Source organism: Rhinatrema bivittatum, chromosome 9 (genome assembly GCF_901001135.1).
Source record: "Rhinatrema bivittatum chromosome 9, aRhiBiv1.1, whole genome shotgun sequence".
Lineage (NCBI taxonomy): Eukaryota > Metazoa > Chordata > Amphibia > Gymnophiona > Rhinatrematidae > Rhinatrema > Rhinatrema bivittatum.
In genome coordinates this window covers 198,717,218-198,731,241 of record NC_042623.1, presented here as the reverse complement: position 1 = coordinate 198,731,241, position 14,024 = coordinate 198,717,218, and the positions used below count along the sequence as shown (strand labels likewise).

General features: G+C 42.7%; 1 protein-coding gene across 1 annotated transcript in view; it reads right to left on the bottom strand.

Moving 5' to 3' along the window:
• ATP1B3 (ATPase Na+/K+ transporting subunit beta 3) overlaps positions 1–13,502 on the bottom strand; it is an 85,343-nt gene extending 71,841 nt beyond the window's left edge. Inside the window, exon 1 of the mRNA XM_029615394.1 lies at positions 13,088–13,502. Within this exon, the coding sequence (XP_029471254.1) occupies positions 13,088–13,196 (109 nt within the window). The 5' untranslated portion in view covers positions 13,197–13,502. The remainder of the gene's footprint in view (positions 1–13,087) is intronic.
• Between the last annotated feature and the right edge of the window lie 522 nt (positions 13,503–14,024).

Below are 14,024 nucleotides of genomic sequence, written 5' to 3'. Positions count from 1 at the left end.
CATCTCCCTCTTCGCCTCAGCTTGTTATTTTTGCTCCTATCCTCGTTAATTGTAATAACCCCTTTTCCTTCCTCACCCCCCTCTTCAGGCCTTCCCGCCCTCTCCATGACTTACCAATTTGTTTTAAGTTCCCTGATAAACCAATTTGCTTAAAGTTGCGCCCAAGTTATCTCCTCCCTTGTTCTATGTAAGACAACTTTTGTTACTGTCAATGTTTGGTTGTAATGTAACCCGGATTGATAATTAACTCTGTTAATTGAACTTCGGTATAAAAAGTTATAATAAATAAATAAATAAATGGTTGGGTTTAAATAGAGTCCGGGAAAATCAAAATGGAGGACCGTATTCGGGGAAGGAAACGCTGAAGTGAGATTGAAATGAGCAGAACGATTCGTACATCTGTGGAGTATGTATAACGGTTCATTGATGTCTTTTTTGGCTGTCAAATATGTACGGTTGTAATTGTATGCTTTTTCATCTTAGCTGTGGAGATAAAATTAAAAGAGAGTGCCAGCCCCTGATGAAGCAACCGACGAAACACGAGCCGTGTCGGGCAGGAGACTCTACTTGTTGATCTCAACATTCGTTCGTTTTCGCTCAACTCTCAGCGTGCAGCCATCAGCACAATGAAGGACAAGATAAGTTGCTAGTGTTAAAGCGCTCCAATGTTAAAGCGCATATAAGTTGCCAGTGGGAAAGTACTTTAAAACTGAATTTATAGCAATTGCTGACAAAATCAGAACCGCATATGTCTTTGAAAGAACTCTAAAAAAATATATATAAATAAATAAAGTAGCACTAAAGCGCTTAGTAATTGCCGATAAAACTCCTGAAGTACAAGAACGTTAAAAAGAAATAGTTGCTCATTGAGTACAAGAACGTTAAAAAGAAACACTTGCTTATTTTCAAAAAAAAAAAAAAGAAAAAAATCTGAGTGAGACCTACTGTGAGACCCATGATTATATATAATTTAAAGATGGTGAATTAATGTACCTGTAGAATTACAGGATACACTAAGAACTATCGTTAATTAGTGTGAGTAAACAACAAGTTACCTCCACTAAATATATATGAGGTCTCTACTCACTATATAAATTAAGATATTAAGTTTCCATTTATATGATTTTTTTCAGCATCTAGTGTCGATTGGTTACATATTAAACAGTTCTGTTAATAGTATAACTGATGCAATTAATAGCAGTGGCTATTCCCTAAGTAAACTTGATTAATAGCAGTTAATGGACTTCTCCTCCAAGAACTTATCCAAACCTTTTTTGAATCCAGCTACACTAACTGCACTAACCACATCCTCTGGCAACATATTCTAGAGCTTTATTGTGCATTAAGTGAAAAAGAATTTTCTACGATTAGTCTTAAATGTGCTACTTGCTAACTTCATGGAATGCCCCCTAGTCTATTATTCAAAAAAGTGTAAATAACCTATTCACATCTACTCGTTCAAGACCTCTCATGATCTTAAAGACCTCTATCATATCCCCCCTCAGCCATCTCTTCTCCAAGCTGAACAGCCCTAACCTCTTCAGTCTTTCCTCATAGGGGAGCGGTGGAAAAACATACAGTAGATCTGCATCTCATTTGAGCAGAAAAGCATCCACAGTAGAATGCAGCAGAATCTTTCTACTTTTCTGTTGTCCTCTGAATTGAACAAATCAATTGAAGGGCAACCCCAGAGATTGACCAACCTATCACCATAAGAACATAAGAACATAAGAAAATGCCATACTGGGTCAGACCAAGGGTCCATCAAGCCCAGCATCCTGTTTCCAACAGTGGCCAATCCAGGCCATAAGAACCTGGCAAGTACCCAAAAACTAAGTCTATTCCATGTAACCATTGCTAATGGCAGTGGCTATTCTCTAAGTGAACTTAATAGCAGGTATGGACTTCTCCTCCAAGAACTTATCCAATCCTTTTTAAACACAGCTATACTAACTGCACTAACCACATTCTCTGGCAACAAATTCCAGAGTTTAATTGTGTGTTGAGTAAAAAAGAACTTTCTCAGATTAGTTTTAAATGTGCCCCATGCTAACTTAATGGAGTGCCCCTAGTCTTTCTACTATCCGAAGAGTAAATAACCGATTCACATCTACCCGTTCTAGACCTATCATGATTTAAACACCTCTATCATATCCCCCCCCCTCAGTCGTCTCTTCTCCAAGCTGAAAAGTCCTAACCTCTTTAGTCTTTCCTCATAGGGGAGTTGTTCCATTCCCCTTATCATTTTGGTAGCCCTTCTCTGTACCTTCTCCATCGCAATTATATCTTTTTTGAGATGCGGCGACCAGAATTGTACACAGTATTCAAGGTGCGGTCTCACCATGGAGAGATAGAGGCGTTATGACATTTTCCGTTTTATTCACCATTCCTTTTCTAATAATTCCCAACATTCTGTTTGCTTTTTTGACTGCCGCAGCACACTGCACTGACGATTTCAATGTCTTATCCACTATGACACCTAGATCTCTTTCTTGGGTTGTAGCACCTAATATGGAACCCAACATTGTGTAATTATAGCATGGGTTATTTTTCCCTATATGCATCACCTTGCACTTATCCACATTAAATTTCATCTGCCATTTGGATGCCCAATTTTCCAGTCTCACAAGGTCTTCCTGCAATTTATCACAATCTGCTTGTGATTTAACTACTCTGAACAATTTTGTGTCATCTGCAAATTTGATTATCTCACTCGTCGTATTTCTTTCCAGATCATTTATAAATATATTGAACAGTAAGGGTCCCAATACAGATCCCTGAGGCACTCCACTGTCCACTCCCTTCCACTGAGAAAATTGCCCATTTAATCCTACTCTCTGTTTCCTGTCTTTTAGCCAGTTTGCAAGCCACGAAAGGACATCGCCACCTATTCCATGACTTTTTACTTTTCCTAGAAGCCTCTCATGAGGAACTTTGTCAAACGCCTTCTGAAAATCCAAGTATACTATATCTACCGGTTCACCTTTATCCACATGTTTATTAACTCCTTCAAAAAAGTGAAGCAGATTGTGAGGCAAGACTTGCCCTGGGTAAGCCATGCTGACTTTGTTCCATTAAACCATGTCTTTCTATATGTTCTGTGATTTTGATGTTTAGAACACTTTCCACTATTTTTCCTGGCACTGAAATCTGATCATGGAGATGAAATACTCTGCTGAACCAATCTGCCAATGGATTGGAGATCCTGAGAAGGTAGGTTGCTTATAAGTAGACTCTGTGGCTGCAAACCCATTCCCCAATTCTCATAGACTAAAGGATCCATAGCCCTATGCCCCCTTACTTGATGACATAAACCATTGCTACATGACTGCTGGTTTGGATTAGAATTCTTTCCCTAAAAGAGATGTGAAAAAGCTCTCAAAGCATGTCCAATTCCTCGCAGCTCCAGAAGACTGATTTGAAACAGGTTTTCTGTTGACAACCAGATTCCAATGGGTTTGGAAAGAATCCGTGTGCTTACCCCATCCCCCGGTAAGATGCAGCCATTGCTAGTGTCACCTGATGAGGCAGAAGCTGAAGGGGAGATCCCATTTCTAAGATGCTTGGGTCTAGCCACCAGTGGAGAGACCACTTCATTTTTGCTGTAATCCTAACTAGGAATAACAAGGGCTGATGCAACTGAGCCCAATGATCGTGGAGTCACTGGAGAATGCGCATGAGAATGTTTTCATTTAACCTGCCCCGAACTTTGGACGTCATGGATTAGAAATGCCTTTAAATAAAAAATAAATGTTGAGGCTGGTCATGAGGATCACATGTATTACTGCTGCCATGTGACCCAGAACAACTAATATCTCACCAGCAATGATGTGATCCTTCTGTAGAAGACTCCAAATCAAAGCTCAAAGGCAGCAGGCTTGCTCTGTTGGAAGGCATACACTCTCTTCCAGTCTTATCCATACCCCTATGAACTTGATTCTTTGAGTAGGAACAAGATTTGATTTGACGATATTGACCGTGAATGCCAGAGACTGAAGAAGCTGGATTGTCCGTTTGTAGGAAATCTAACACCTCTGCTTGGGAAGGCCCCATCACTAACCAGTCATCCAGGTAGGGGAAGACTTAAATCTCTTGACATCAAAGATGCACTGTTACGACTGTTAGGCATTTGGTGAAGATCTTCAGGGCTGCCGAGAACCCAAAACGGAGAACCTTGTCTTTGTAATGAGAGGAATCCACTACAAAATGAAGGTACTGCCAGTGAGAGTCATTTATGTCTACGTGAGTATATGCATCTTGCAGATCCAAGGCACATATTCAGTCTCCCACTTGAATGAAAGATAGGATGGTGTGGCGGAAGTTCTTTTTGAATTTCTCCCTATTATTCAGACTTTGTAAAAACAAGATGGGTCTGAATTCCCCTGATTTCTTGGGGATAATGAAATAGCAGGAATAAAGCCCTTTGAAATAGTGATTGGGAGGGGCAGGTTCCATCACCCATTGGCTGAGAAGAACTCCACCCCAAAGTCAAATGAGACAGATCTAGATTGAAGGTTGAACAACCATGCAATGTTGGAAGGCAGGAGAAGCACAAATAAATCAGACTCCACAATTTTGAGGACCCACTGCTCCTTGGTAATCTTCCACCACTCCTCCAGGTAAATGGGAATCCTTCCCCCCCTATTGGAGGGGTGTGTGTGTCGAAGCTTGAGTCCAATTAAAAACTAGGCCCAGACGAGCGGGACTTACTGCATTTTCGGCTGATGTCTCTCATGCCGACATCTGAGAGCCAGAAGTTGCTATTTTGGAAGCACAGTTGGTGCCCGATATTGCTGAAATTAGCAGAAGGGGCATCTCTGGAAGGAGGAGTGCTTAAAAGAAAAGTCAGGAGTTCATGCTCTTTCTCTTTTTCTTTGGTGACTTGCTTATGAGATATGGTTGGATTCTTCTGTATTGGAGTGATTATGGAGAAGAGGTGGGGAGGGACGGGGAAGGGGGATTGGGGGGTTTCTTTGTTGGCAAATGGTATTGATCTCATTGTATTCTTTTGACATGTTGCCTGTTTAATGTGATCAATAAAAAATTTCATATACAAAAAAAAAGAAAAGTCAGGATGCCTCAAAAGGTGGCAGTTGTTCAAAACCCATCAAAAGAGATTGAATTACAACATGCTGCACCTTAATTTGGGTGATGGTTTCTCTGAGCTAGTCTCCGAAGAGGTTCTAATCTAGACAGAACAGAGCACATTGGAGAAATTATCGTGCATATCCTCAAGCAGACTGATTCTCAACCAAGCGATTCGGTGGGCTCCAATGGCCGCTGCCAAAGATCTGGCTGTGGTTTCAAATAATTCAGAAACAGAGCAGAGAATATGATGCTTGCACTCCCCTGCACCTCGAAAGGCCTGCAGATAATCTGTCTGTTCTCCATCCAATGATCAACAGGGATTTTAGCTTTTCAATGAACTCACATAAGTTTTGCACTATATAGAATTGGTGGGTTGTGATGCAGGTACACTCTGAAAAACCTTTTCCCCCAAGTTGTCCAACTTGTACTTGCCCAGTGAGGTGCTGAAGAAAATCCTCATCTTTGCCTGTTTTAGTGCCAATTCCACTCCACTAACCGGTGCAGCAATTGGACTATCTTGAACCCCAGGGTTTGCTGAACTCTATATTTAAGATCCAGTATCCTGCCTCTGGGGATCAAGATGATGGATTCTCCCACATTCTCATTTGTAAATCACGCAGGATCGAGGGCATCAGGATTGTTGCAGGCTCAGTTTCCAGAATATGGAGAAACCTGAAGACTTCAGTGTGGGATCACTGTCCTTGCAGATGTTGACTCCCAACATCTTCCCCAACTTGTCAAAAAAATTAGAATGAAGGATATCTTCTGGAGGTAAAGAGTGCTCTGGCAGATCAACTGTTGGGGGGAGAGTGTCAGAGGGAATTCCCTTAGACCCTTCTTTGGACCCAGGAGGTGAGGGAATACTAACCCAGAACCCCAATGATGATGTAGGTAATCAGGGCAGAGTAACGATCATCTCGAAGGGGAATATTCCTGGGGCATGCTTCAGACAGTAGCATCTCAAGGTGCGTCTTCAGACTGGGTGGACTCTGCAGAGCAAGACAGTTTGGGACTAGATTTCGCCCTGATTAAGAGCTCCTGTGGTGTGAAGCTGAAGAGGGACTCCCTAACGAGGGAACAAATCCAACATTCTAAACAGGAGATGTTTAAGAGTGCCCTCCTTGTCCCTAGCTGCCAGCAAGGCAATGAAAGTCTTCACCAATTGTGCTGTCTGGTCTATGGGATGTTGAGTCCTTTGACCAGAAGTAAGGGTAGAAACTTCTTCCAAAACCACTATAGGTTCATCTTATTGAGAAGCTCCCACTGGACTCCAGGTGGTACCCCCTCCTAGTCAAACCGAACCGGTAAATGTATGGAAACCCGGAGGCACCATAGAACATATTGAATCCAATGTCTCAAGGAGAAGTCCTTGTTCAAAGAGTCTTGATGGTGATACAGCTCTCAAGATGGCAAGAGGTAAGTTAAGTTAAATGGAGGAGCATATTTAGGTTGGTAACCATTGTTTCCAAACTTTTGAGGACGTTTTCTCCATGTGTATTGAGAGATTAAATTGAGTTTTACATTCCACATCATTCCCAATTGTTAGCTATTCCCACGGCCAAAATGTTTATTTAGATGGGCTCAAACTAGAGGGCAAATTCTTTTCTTCAGTAGCAGCAAATGAGTGGAATAAATTGCCTGTTGAGCTTAAACAACAACAGGATTTTAAAGTGTTTAAAAAGGTATTAAAGACAGTGTACTTTGAGAAGGCATTTGGATGAAGCACCATGATTTATTCTTAAGTATTTTAAATGTTATTTTAGGTATATTTATATGAATGTAGTGTTTTGTATGTCAAGTTCTTGTATATGTAATTTTTGTATTATGCTGATTTTATGATTGTTTTATTGTAATCCGTGCTGAACAGATTGTTGGAGATGGAGGAACATAAGGACATAAGAACATAAGATATGCCATATTGGGTCAGACCAAGGATCCATCAAGCCCATTATCCTGTGTCCGACAGTGGCCAATCCAAGTCACAAGTACCTGGCAAATACCTAAATATTAGATAGATCACAAGCTACCATTGCTTAATTACTGTCATAGCAGTTTATGGATTTATCCTCTAGGAACTTATCCAAACCTTTTTTAAACCCAGTTACACTAACTGCTGTAACCACATCCTCTGGTAATGAATTCCAGAGCTTAACTATACGCTGAGCGAAAATGAATTTTCTTCGATTTGTTTTAAATGAGCTACTTCCTAACTTCATAGAGTGCCCCCTGGTCCTTCCATTATCAGAGAGAGTAAATAACCAATATACATAAGAACATGCCATACTGGGTCAGACCAAGGGTCCATCAAGCCCAGCATCCTGTTTCCAACAGAGGCCAATCCAGGCCATAAGAACCTGGCAAGTACCCAAAAACTAAGTCTGTTCCATGTTACCATTGCTAATGGCAGTGGCTATTCTCTAAGCGAACTTAATAGCAGGTAATGGACTTCTGCTCCAAGAACTTATCCAATCCTTTTTTAAACACAGCTATACTAACTGCACTAACCACATCCTCTGGCAACAAATTCCAGAGTTTAATTGTGCGTTGAGTAAAAAAGAACTTTCTCCGATTAGTTTTAAATGTGCCACATGCTAACTTCATGGAGTGCCTCCTAGTCTATTATCCGAAAGAGTAAATAACCGATTCACATCTACCCGTTCTAGACCTCTCATGATTTTAAACACCTCTATCATATCCCCCCTCAGCCGTCTCTTCTCCAAGCTGAAAAGTCCTAACCTCTTTAGTCTTTCCTCATAGGGGAGCTGTTTCATTCCCCTTATCATTTTGGTTGCCCTTCTCTGTACCTTCTCCATCGCAATTATATCTTTTTGAGATGCGGGCGGACCAGAATTGTACACAGTATTGAAGGTGATTTACTTGTTCAAGTTCTTTCATGATTTTGTAAACTTCTATCATATTCCCCCTCAGTCTTCTCTTGTCCAAACTGAACAGCCCTAACTTCTTTAGCATTTCCTCATAGGGCAACCTTTCCATGCTTATCATTTTGGTCTTCCTTCTCTGAACTTTCTTCAGTGCAGCTATATTCTTTTTGAGATGTGATGACCAGAACTGCACACAGTATTCAAGGTGTAGTCTCACAATAGAGGCATTGTGACATCCACCATTTTATTTTCCATTCCCTTCTTAATAATTCCTAACATTGTTGCTTTTTTGATCGCCACAGCGCACTGTTTAACGTGCAGTTGGATGCACATTTTTGGCGTGCGTCCACTACTCCTTATACTGTAAGGGGTTTAGCGTGTTGAAAACGTATGTCCAACCCTTCCTGAAACTAATAATGCTCATCACATGCAAATGCATGTTGATGAGGCTATTAGTTATACACACAGGATACTGAAAAAAAAAACCAAACGTGCGGCCAAGACACATTTTACACTCAGAATTTCTGAGCAGGCAGGCGTTAGTTTCTGAGCAGCCCAAAAAATTGTACAGAAAAGCAGAAAATACTGCTTTTCTGTACACCCTCTGACTTAATATCATGGCAATATCATGGTCTGAGGAACCAAAAAATGTTTTATTTAAAAAAAAATATGCCAGCCGGTCACATTAGGAAAACGGATGCTCAATTTTACTGGTGTCCATTTTCCTAACCTATGGCTATCAGCGGGGCTCGGAAAACCGACGCTCGTAAAATTGAGCGGTTTCTTGAACCCACTGACAGCCACCTCTCTCCTGGGTTTCCTTTAATAAGGAGGTGCTGGTGACGCGCTATTGTCCCTAGCACCTCCTTTTTAGCGAGACCCCTCATTTTAATACAGGATCGCGCAGCCCAGGAGAGGTGGCTGGGCGCGCGTCGGAAGAGCTGATGCTCAACACGGAGCACCCGTTCTCCCACGCTTCTTGCTGCATCGGCCTGCTTGTGTGCCAGTAGTTACCCCACTCCTTTGATGGGAAGAGGCTCCTAGCGAGAGCATTTCTATGTCTATCACCGCTGCCATGTTTAGGCTGAAGGTAATGTGTGGAATAGAAGGTAATGGCCTTTAAATTTTATTGGCGATGGTCACTGCTACCATGAACATGCTACTGAATTTCTAAGGGATGGTCCCTTCCAATTAACTTAAGGTGCAGAGAGGTACTGAAATGATGATTCATGTACTTGATTCTTCCTCAAGGGGCTCAATAATTTAATAATTGTTCTATGTACTGTATGATATTGTCATGTATGTCTTATGAACTATTTTCCCAAGACTGCTATGCTGGTCAAAATTTAGCCCTTGGGTTAGTGCACCCCCAACGGTTAAGAAATTGATAACTCATTGTGCTGTCCAATGTTATTTTGGTATATGCACTGGAATGTTAGGCACCAGTATTTTGCTTCTAATTGTTTTTTTCTTTTATAGACCGGGGCGGGGGGGGGGGCGGTGTGTGTGACCCGGCCTTGCCTGTCACTAGACATATCCCTTGGTATTTTTCCATCATAGATGGTGGGAAGGAGGCTTTTGTGCCTCCTCCTCCAGGCTCTATCCCCACCCCTTTTTGTGGGAAGGCTCCTGTGGGCTATAAACGGTCCCTGAAGCATGCTCAGATTCAGAGTTAAGGCGACACTGAGAGAGGAGTAGGAGCTTTGCTGATGGTCATAGCCTCATCCTTGGAGGTCAGTGATCAATAAAGAAGAGGGGGGTTTTTTTTACTGTTGATCTTGGCTATCCTAAAGTGGTACTGCTCAAGAAGAGGGGAGGATTTTTTTTTCCTATTGAGAATTTTTGATCAGTCTGGAAGAAAGGGGCAACCCAACCTCCCCCCCCCCCCCTCGCTATCCAGATGGGCTGGGTCATTGAGATTTTTGCCCAAACCGAGACTCAGGCAAGGGTGAAGAGAAGACCGAGAATATTTGCCAATCTAGAAGGGTTTGCTGGGTCTGGTTGAATTATGAAGTAATTAGTCTGGCTTAACTGAGCAACCATATTCATAAAGTTATATTCTATGATGATTTTGTATTTATAATGCCTTTCATGCTTTTTTTGTTATATTGCATTTTGATTGTAAGCCGCTTTGGGCAGCCTTGCTAGAAGGAAAGGATATTAAGTATAAAAAAAAAAGAAAGAAGTTGACTTTCGCACCATTTGAACATAAAATGATTTGTGGGTTTTTTTAAGCGTCATAATGTTATAAAAGAGAACTAACCATCTCTTCCTAAAGCAGCACAACACCATAGACTCAAGGACAAAGTGTTCCCATTTGTTCTTGCGTCAGCAAAACACCCGACATTATCTTTTTGCATAGCATTTGTATTTTTTTATTTTAGTATTTTAAATTGTGACTTGAGATTTCTTGATGCACTGGTTTCTTTTCACCACTCTTCTACATACCTTCCCATTGGTTTTTCAGACCCACTGCAAAAGCTAAAGACAATTCGGTACCAATTTCTTTTCTTGCTATGTGGCCTGAACAAGTCATATTTTATATGAAAATCTTTCAACGAGATCATCCTAAATTTAGCAAGTATGGAGAGTTAGTGAACATCAGCTTTTCAATCATCCTGCTCTTTCCTTGTCGCTCCCTTTCCTTGCTTTCATTAGAACATTTAATATTCTTTAATCGTGTACGCTTGGTCTACAAGCAAATCATCAGTGAAATTAATCTGTACGTCCTCATTTAATTTCCTAATTTGTTTATGGCTTATCATTCAGCAGCCATGGGGAAACAATAGCTGCAAGGAAATACAAAACACAACCTAAAGCAAAACATTGTTAAAACTATAAACCTCTGCAAGATATAAAAAAACAAAAAAACATGCAACAGCAGTGCACAGGGAGACACCAAGTCAGAGCAGAGCTAGCTGCCCTACATGGTAGTTTTAACCCCCATGATGGCCCATAAACCTAAATATTTAGATCTTCAATGGTTAAAATAACTTATTTCTGTTGGCTCTCTATAAAACATCTTATGAACAATTCAATTAAATTTAAACTTTAGTAAGACCAGGAACATATTTCAAAACTCCAAAATACACAATTGGCCAGAAGATGAATAAAGGTACCACTGTCTTACATACTAACATTTCAAGATTCTTCCATGGTCACCTTACCAAAAAAATATTCCGAATTGGAACATGTAAAAGTCGTTACTTTACTGCTGGTTTGCAAAATTAAACTAAATTTTCTGTGCCAGATAACTAACCTGGTTTTACAATGAGTACGTTCTGATCTCTGGACTCTCCAAGGTAAATTAAGCAAACCAATGTATCTGAACCTTTACATGACACTGCATACTTAGTTTACTGCTTCCCTACAATGGGACTTTTCTTTAACTTCTGCATTTGGTCCTTAAAACAGTTTATATCCTTATCTTATATGTGTGCTTTGAAAAAAAAAATAGTAACTTTGTAAGACACAACGAACTCAGACAAACAATCACATTTTTTGAAGAAGCTGAAGTAGTCGATGAGGGTTGTTTGTTTTTTAGTATTCAGGGATCATCTGCAGCTTACACACACACACACACACACAATTCGAACCCAACACACCATGAATAAAACTGCTGATTGAGGTGTCAGAGCATTAGTCACAAGACAGCAAGAGTGGAAATTTCCTTCTGCCATTAAACAGCATGGCAGGGTCCTATTTGCATCTCACGTCAAAGCTTCGTTCATCAAACAGGAAACGACTTGGCACAATGAAAACATCCCCACGCTCAAGCTTTTCGCTTTCCTCAGTAGTTTTATTAGCGATTAGTTGCCCTGGACCAGACAGATCTGCTCAGATTTCTAAAAAAAAAATAAAAGTACATAACTTCCACCTTTGAAACTGTTATACGAGAACATACAAGTAAGGAGGTGCCACGATCGGATTCCTAAAACAAAATGTATAAGCCAGAGAACCCAATAATAATGTGAACAAAAAAGCAACATTTGCGGGTTGACCGCGGAACAGAGAAAAATTATAGTGCATGCTGATTCTGGAGCTCTTTTTTAAATTACCAATCAACTCTTTCCTACATAATTTAGCTGGATAGCGGAACTGTGAGCCACGGTGCAGCGAGAGGGAAGGGGCCAGTTTTTGCAGTAAACGATGACTAAAGGACGAAAACATGCCAGCGAGAAAGGAAGCCGGAGCCGCTTCTCCGCTTGCTCAAGTCTTTCGCCCGCGGGGCCTCCAATCGGCGCGCGCCCACACGTGCTGCCAGAAAACCGGCCAAAGGGTGCCAGAGAGGCGCCTCGGGTCCGCAGCGGCAGCGCCCCTCCCTCTGCAGCACCAACACCGGTGGCAAAACCCGGCGGCGGCGGAGGAGGAGGAGCTGCTGCTGCTGCTGGCACGGGCTCAAAACCCACTCCCTGCAACAGCCTGGCTCCCTTCTCGCCATTCATTCAAACCCGATCGGCTCACCGGGGGAAAAACACCCGCAGGATTAAGTAATGGGGGTGGCGGAAGGCATCGCGCCACTGCTCCACCTACTGCTGTCAAATATTGTCCTTCAATGCCCCGCACCAGCCACTCCATTCCCCAACAACTAAATACGGCAGAGTCAAATTAACCGAGAGTTAAAGATCAAATAAATGTAACGCGGGGTCTGGCTTGGAAGCGGACGGTCCAGAATCGGTCATTTGTAGGAGACCGGCATTCCCTCTTCAGCTTCCCCCCCCACCCTGTCACTTTCTGGCTATTTTTAGCCCCCTATGCGGCGAATTTCGGCATTTCATCTACTGCCGCACACCAGTCATCCTGATGGAAAAATATAACCCCCAAAACACTCTGCGAGGAAGCAGCGGGGGTGGGGGGGCCGGGGCATGGGACCCCCAACCCCCTCCGGCGCAACCTCCCAATGCTTTAGTACTGGCACGGCTGAGGCTTCCGGAGGGGAAGCAGAGACGGTGCCGGCAGCGGGAGGGCGCGCGCGCGCACACACACACACAACTCGCTCGCTCGCTCTCCGCGCGCTTATGGAGGCTGCTGCTGCTGGCGCCGGGTAAAACACCGCTTCCACCACCTCCTCCGTACCCCACACGTCTTCCCTCCCCTCTCACTTCCCCGGCTCCTACCCCAGCTGCTGGCCGTCCGCCCCAGGACTTCTCCGCTCCGCGGGTTGTAAATGAATTGCTTCCAGTCGGCTAGGGTCTGGCCGAAGGTTTTTTTCTCTTCTTTGGCCATGGCGGGCTCGCTAGCTTCGGCGCTCTCTTCTCACAAAACGGCGGCACGGCTGTTTCCCTAAGCCGAGACTTTATTATTATTTTGTGGTTATAGTTCGCCTGCCCTTTTTTTTTTCTTTTTTTTTTTTGGCAGTGTGGTTGGGAAGGGAGGGGAGGGGGCTGCCGGCCAGGGTCCGTGCGAGGGAGCACGGAGATGCGTGATGGAAGCACCGGCTGCCGTCACTTCAATGCACTCATCTGCTACCGCTGCTTCACTGCAATACGCAACCCGAGCAGTTTTCCGCGGGGAGGAGGGCAGAAGACTCCGCGCCTGCGCGCAGCGACTACCTTGGCTGTGACCGGAGCATGCGTGCTGGGTACACTCAAAAAGGGGGAAAAAAAAAAAACAAACCCTGCAAATATCCGGAACAGAATGGGTGAAGAACTCCATTGAGCATGCGTAGAAAGTTTTGACGTCAAATAAGGTTAAGGCTGTTATTGGGATTGGGATTTTCTGAGGAGGGTTTTGGGGGATTTGTTAGTCCTAAACAGAGCACAGTGTAGATATCTACTGGAGGGTTGAAGCCTTGACGTTTGACATTGCTGTGCGCAAGTTCCGAACGTGTGCTAATTCAGTCCCTTTACATTTTCTTGTGTAATTACAGTTGGCCGGATTTTGCCTATGTACCAAGGATACTTTCGTTTTATATCCAAGGAAAAGGATCGTTATTCAGCTGTGAGTGAGCCAATAGTACTTCTAATTAAATTGGACACTTTAAAAGCTTATAAAAATTAAATACGCTTTGTAAGTTATGTACTATAAGGATCATGGGAGGATTAGTGAAAATGT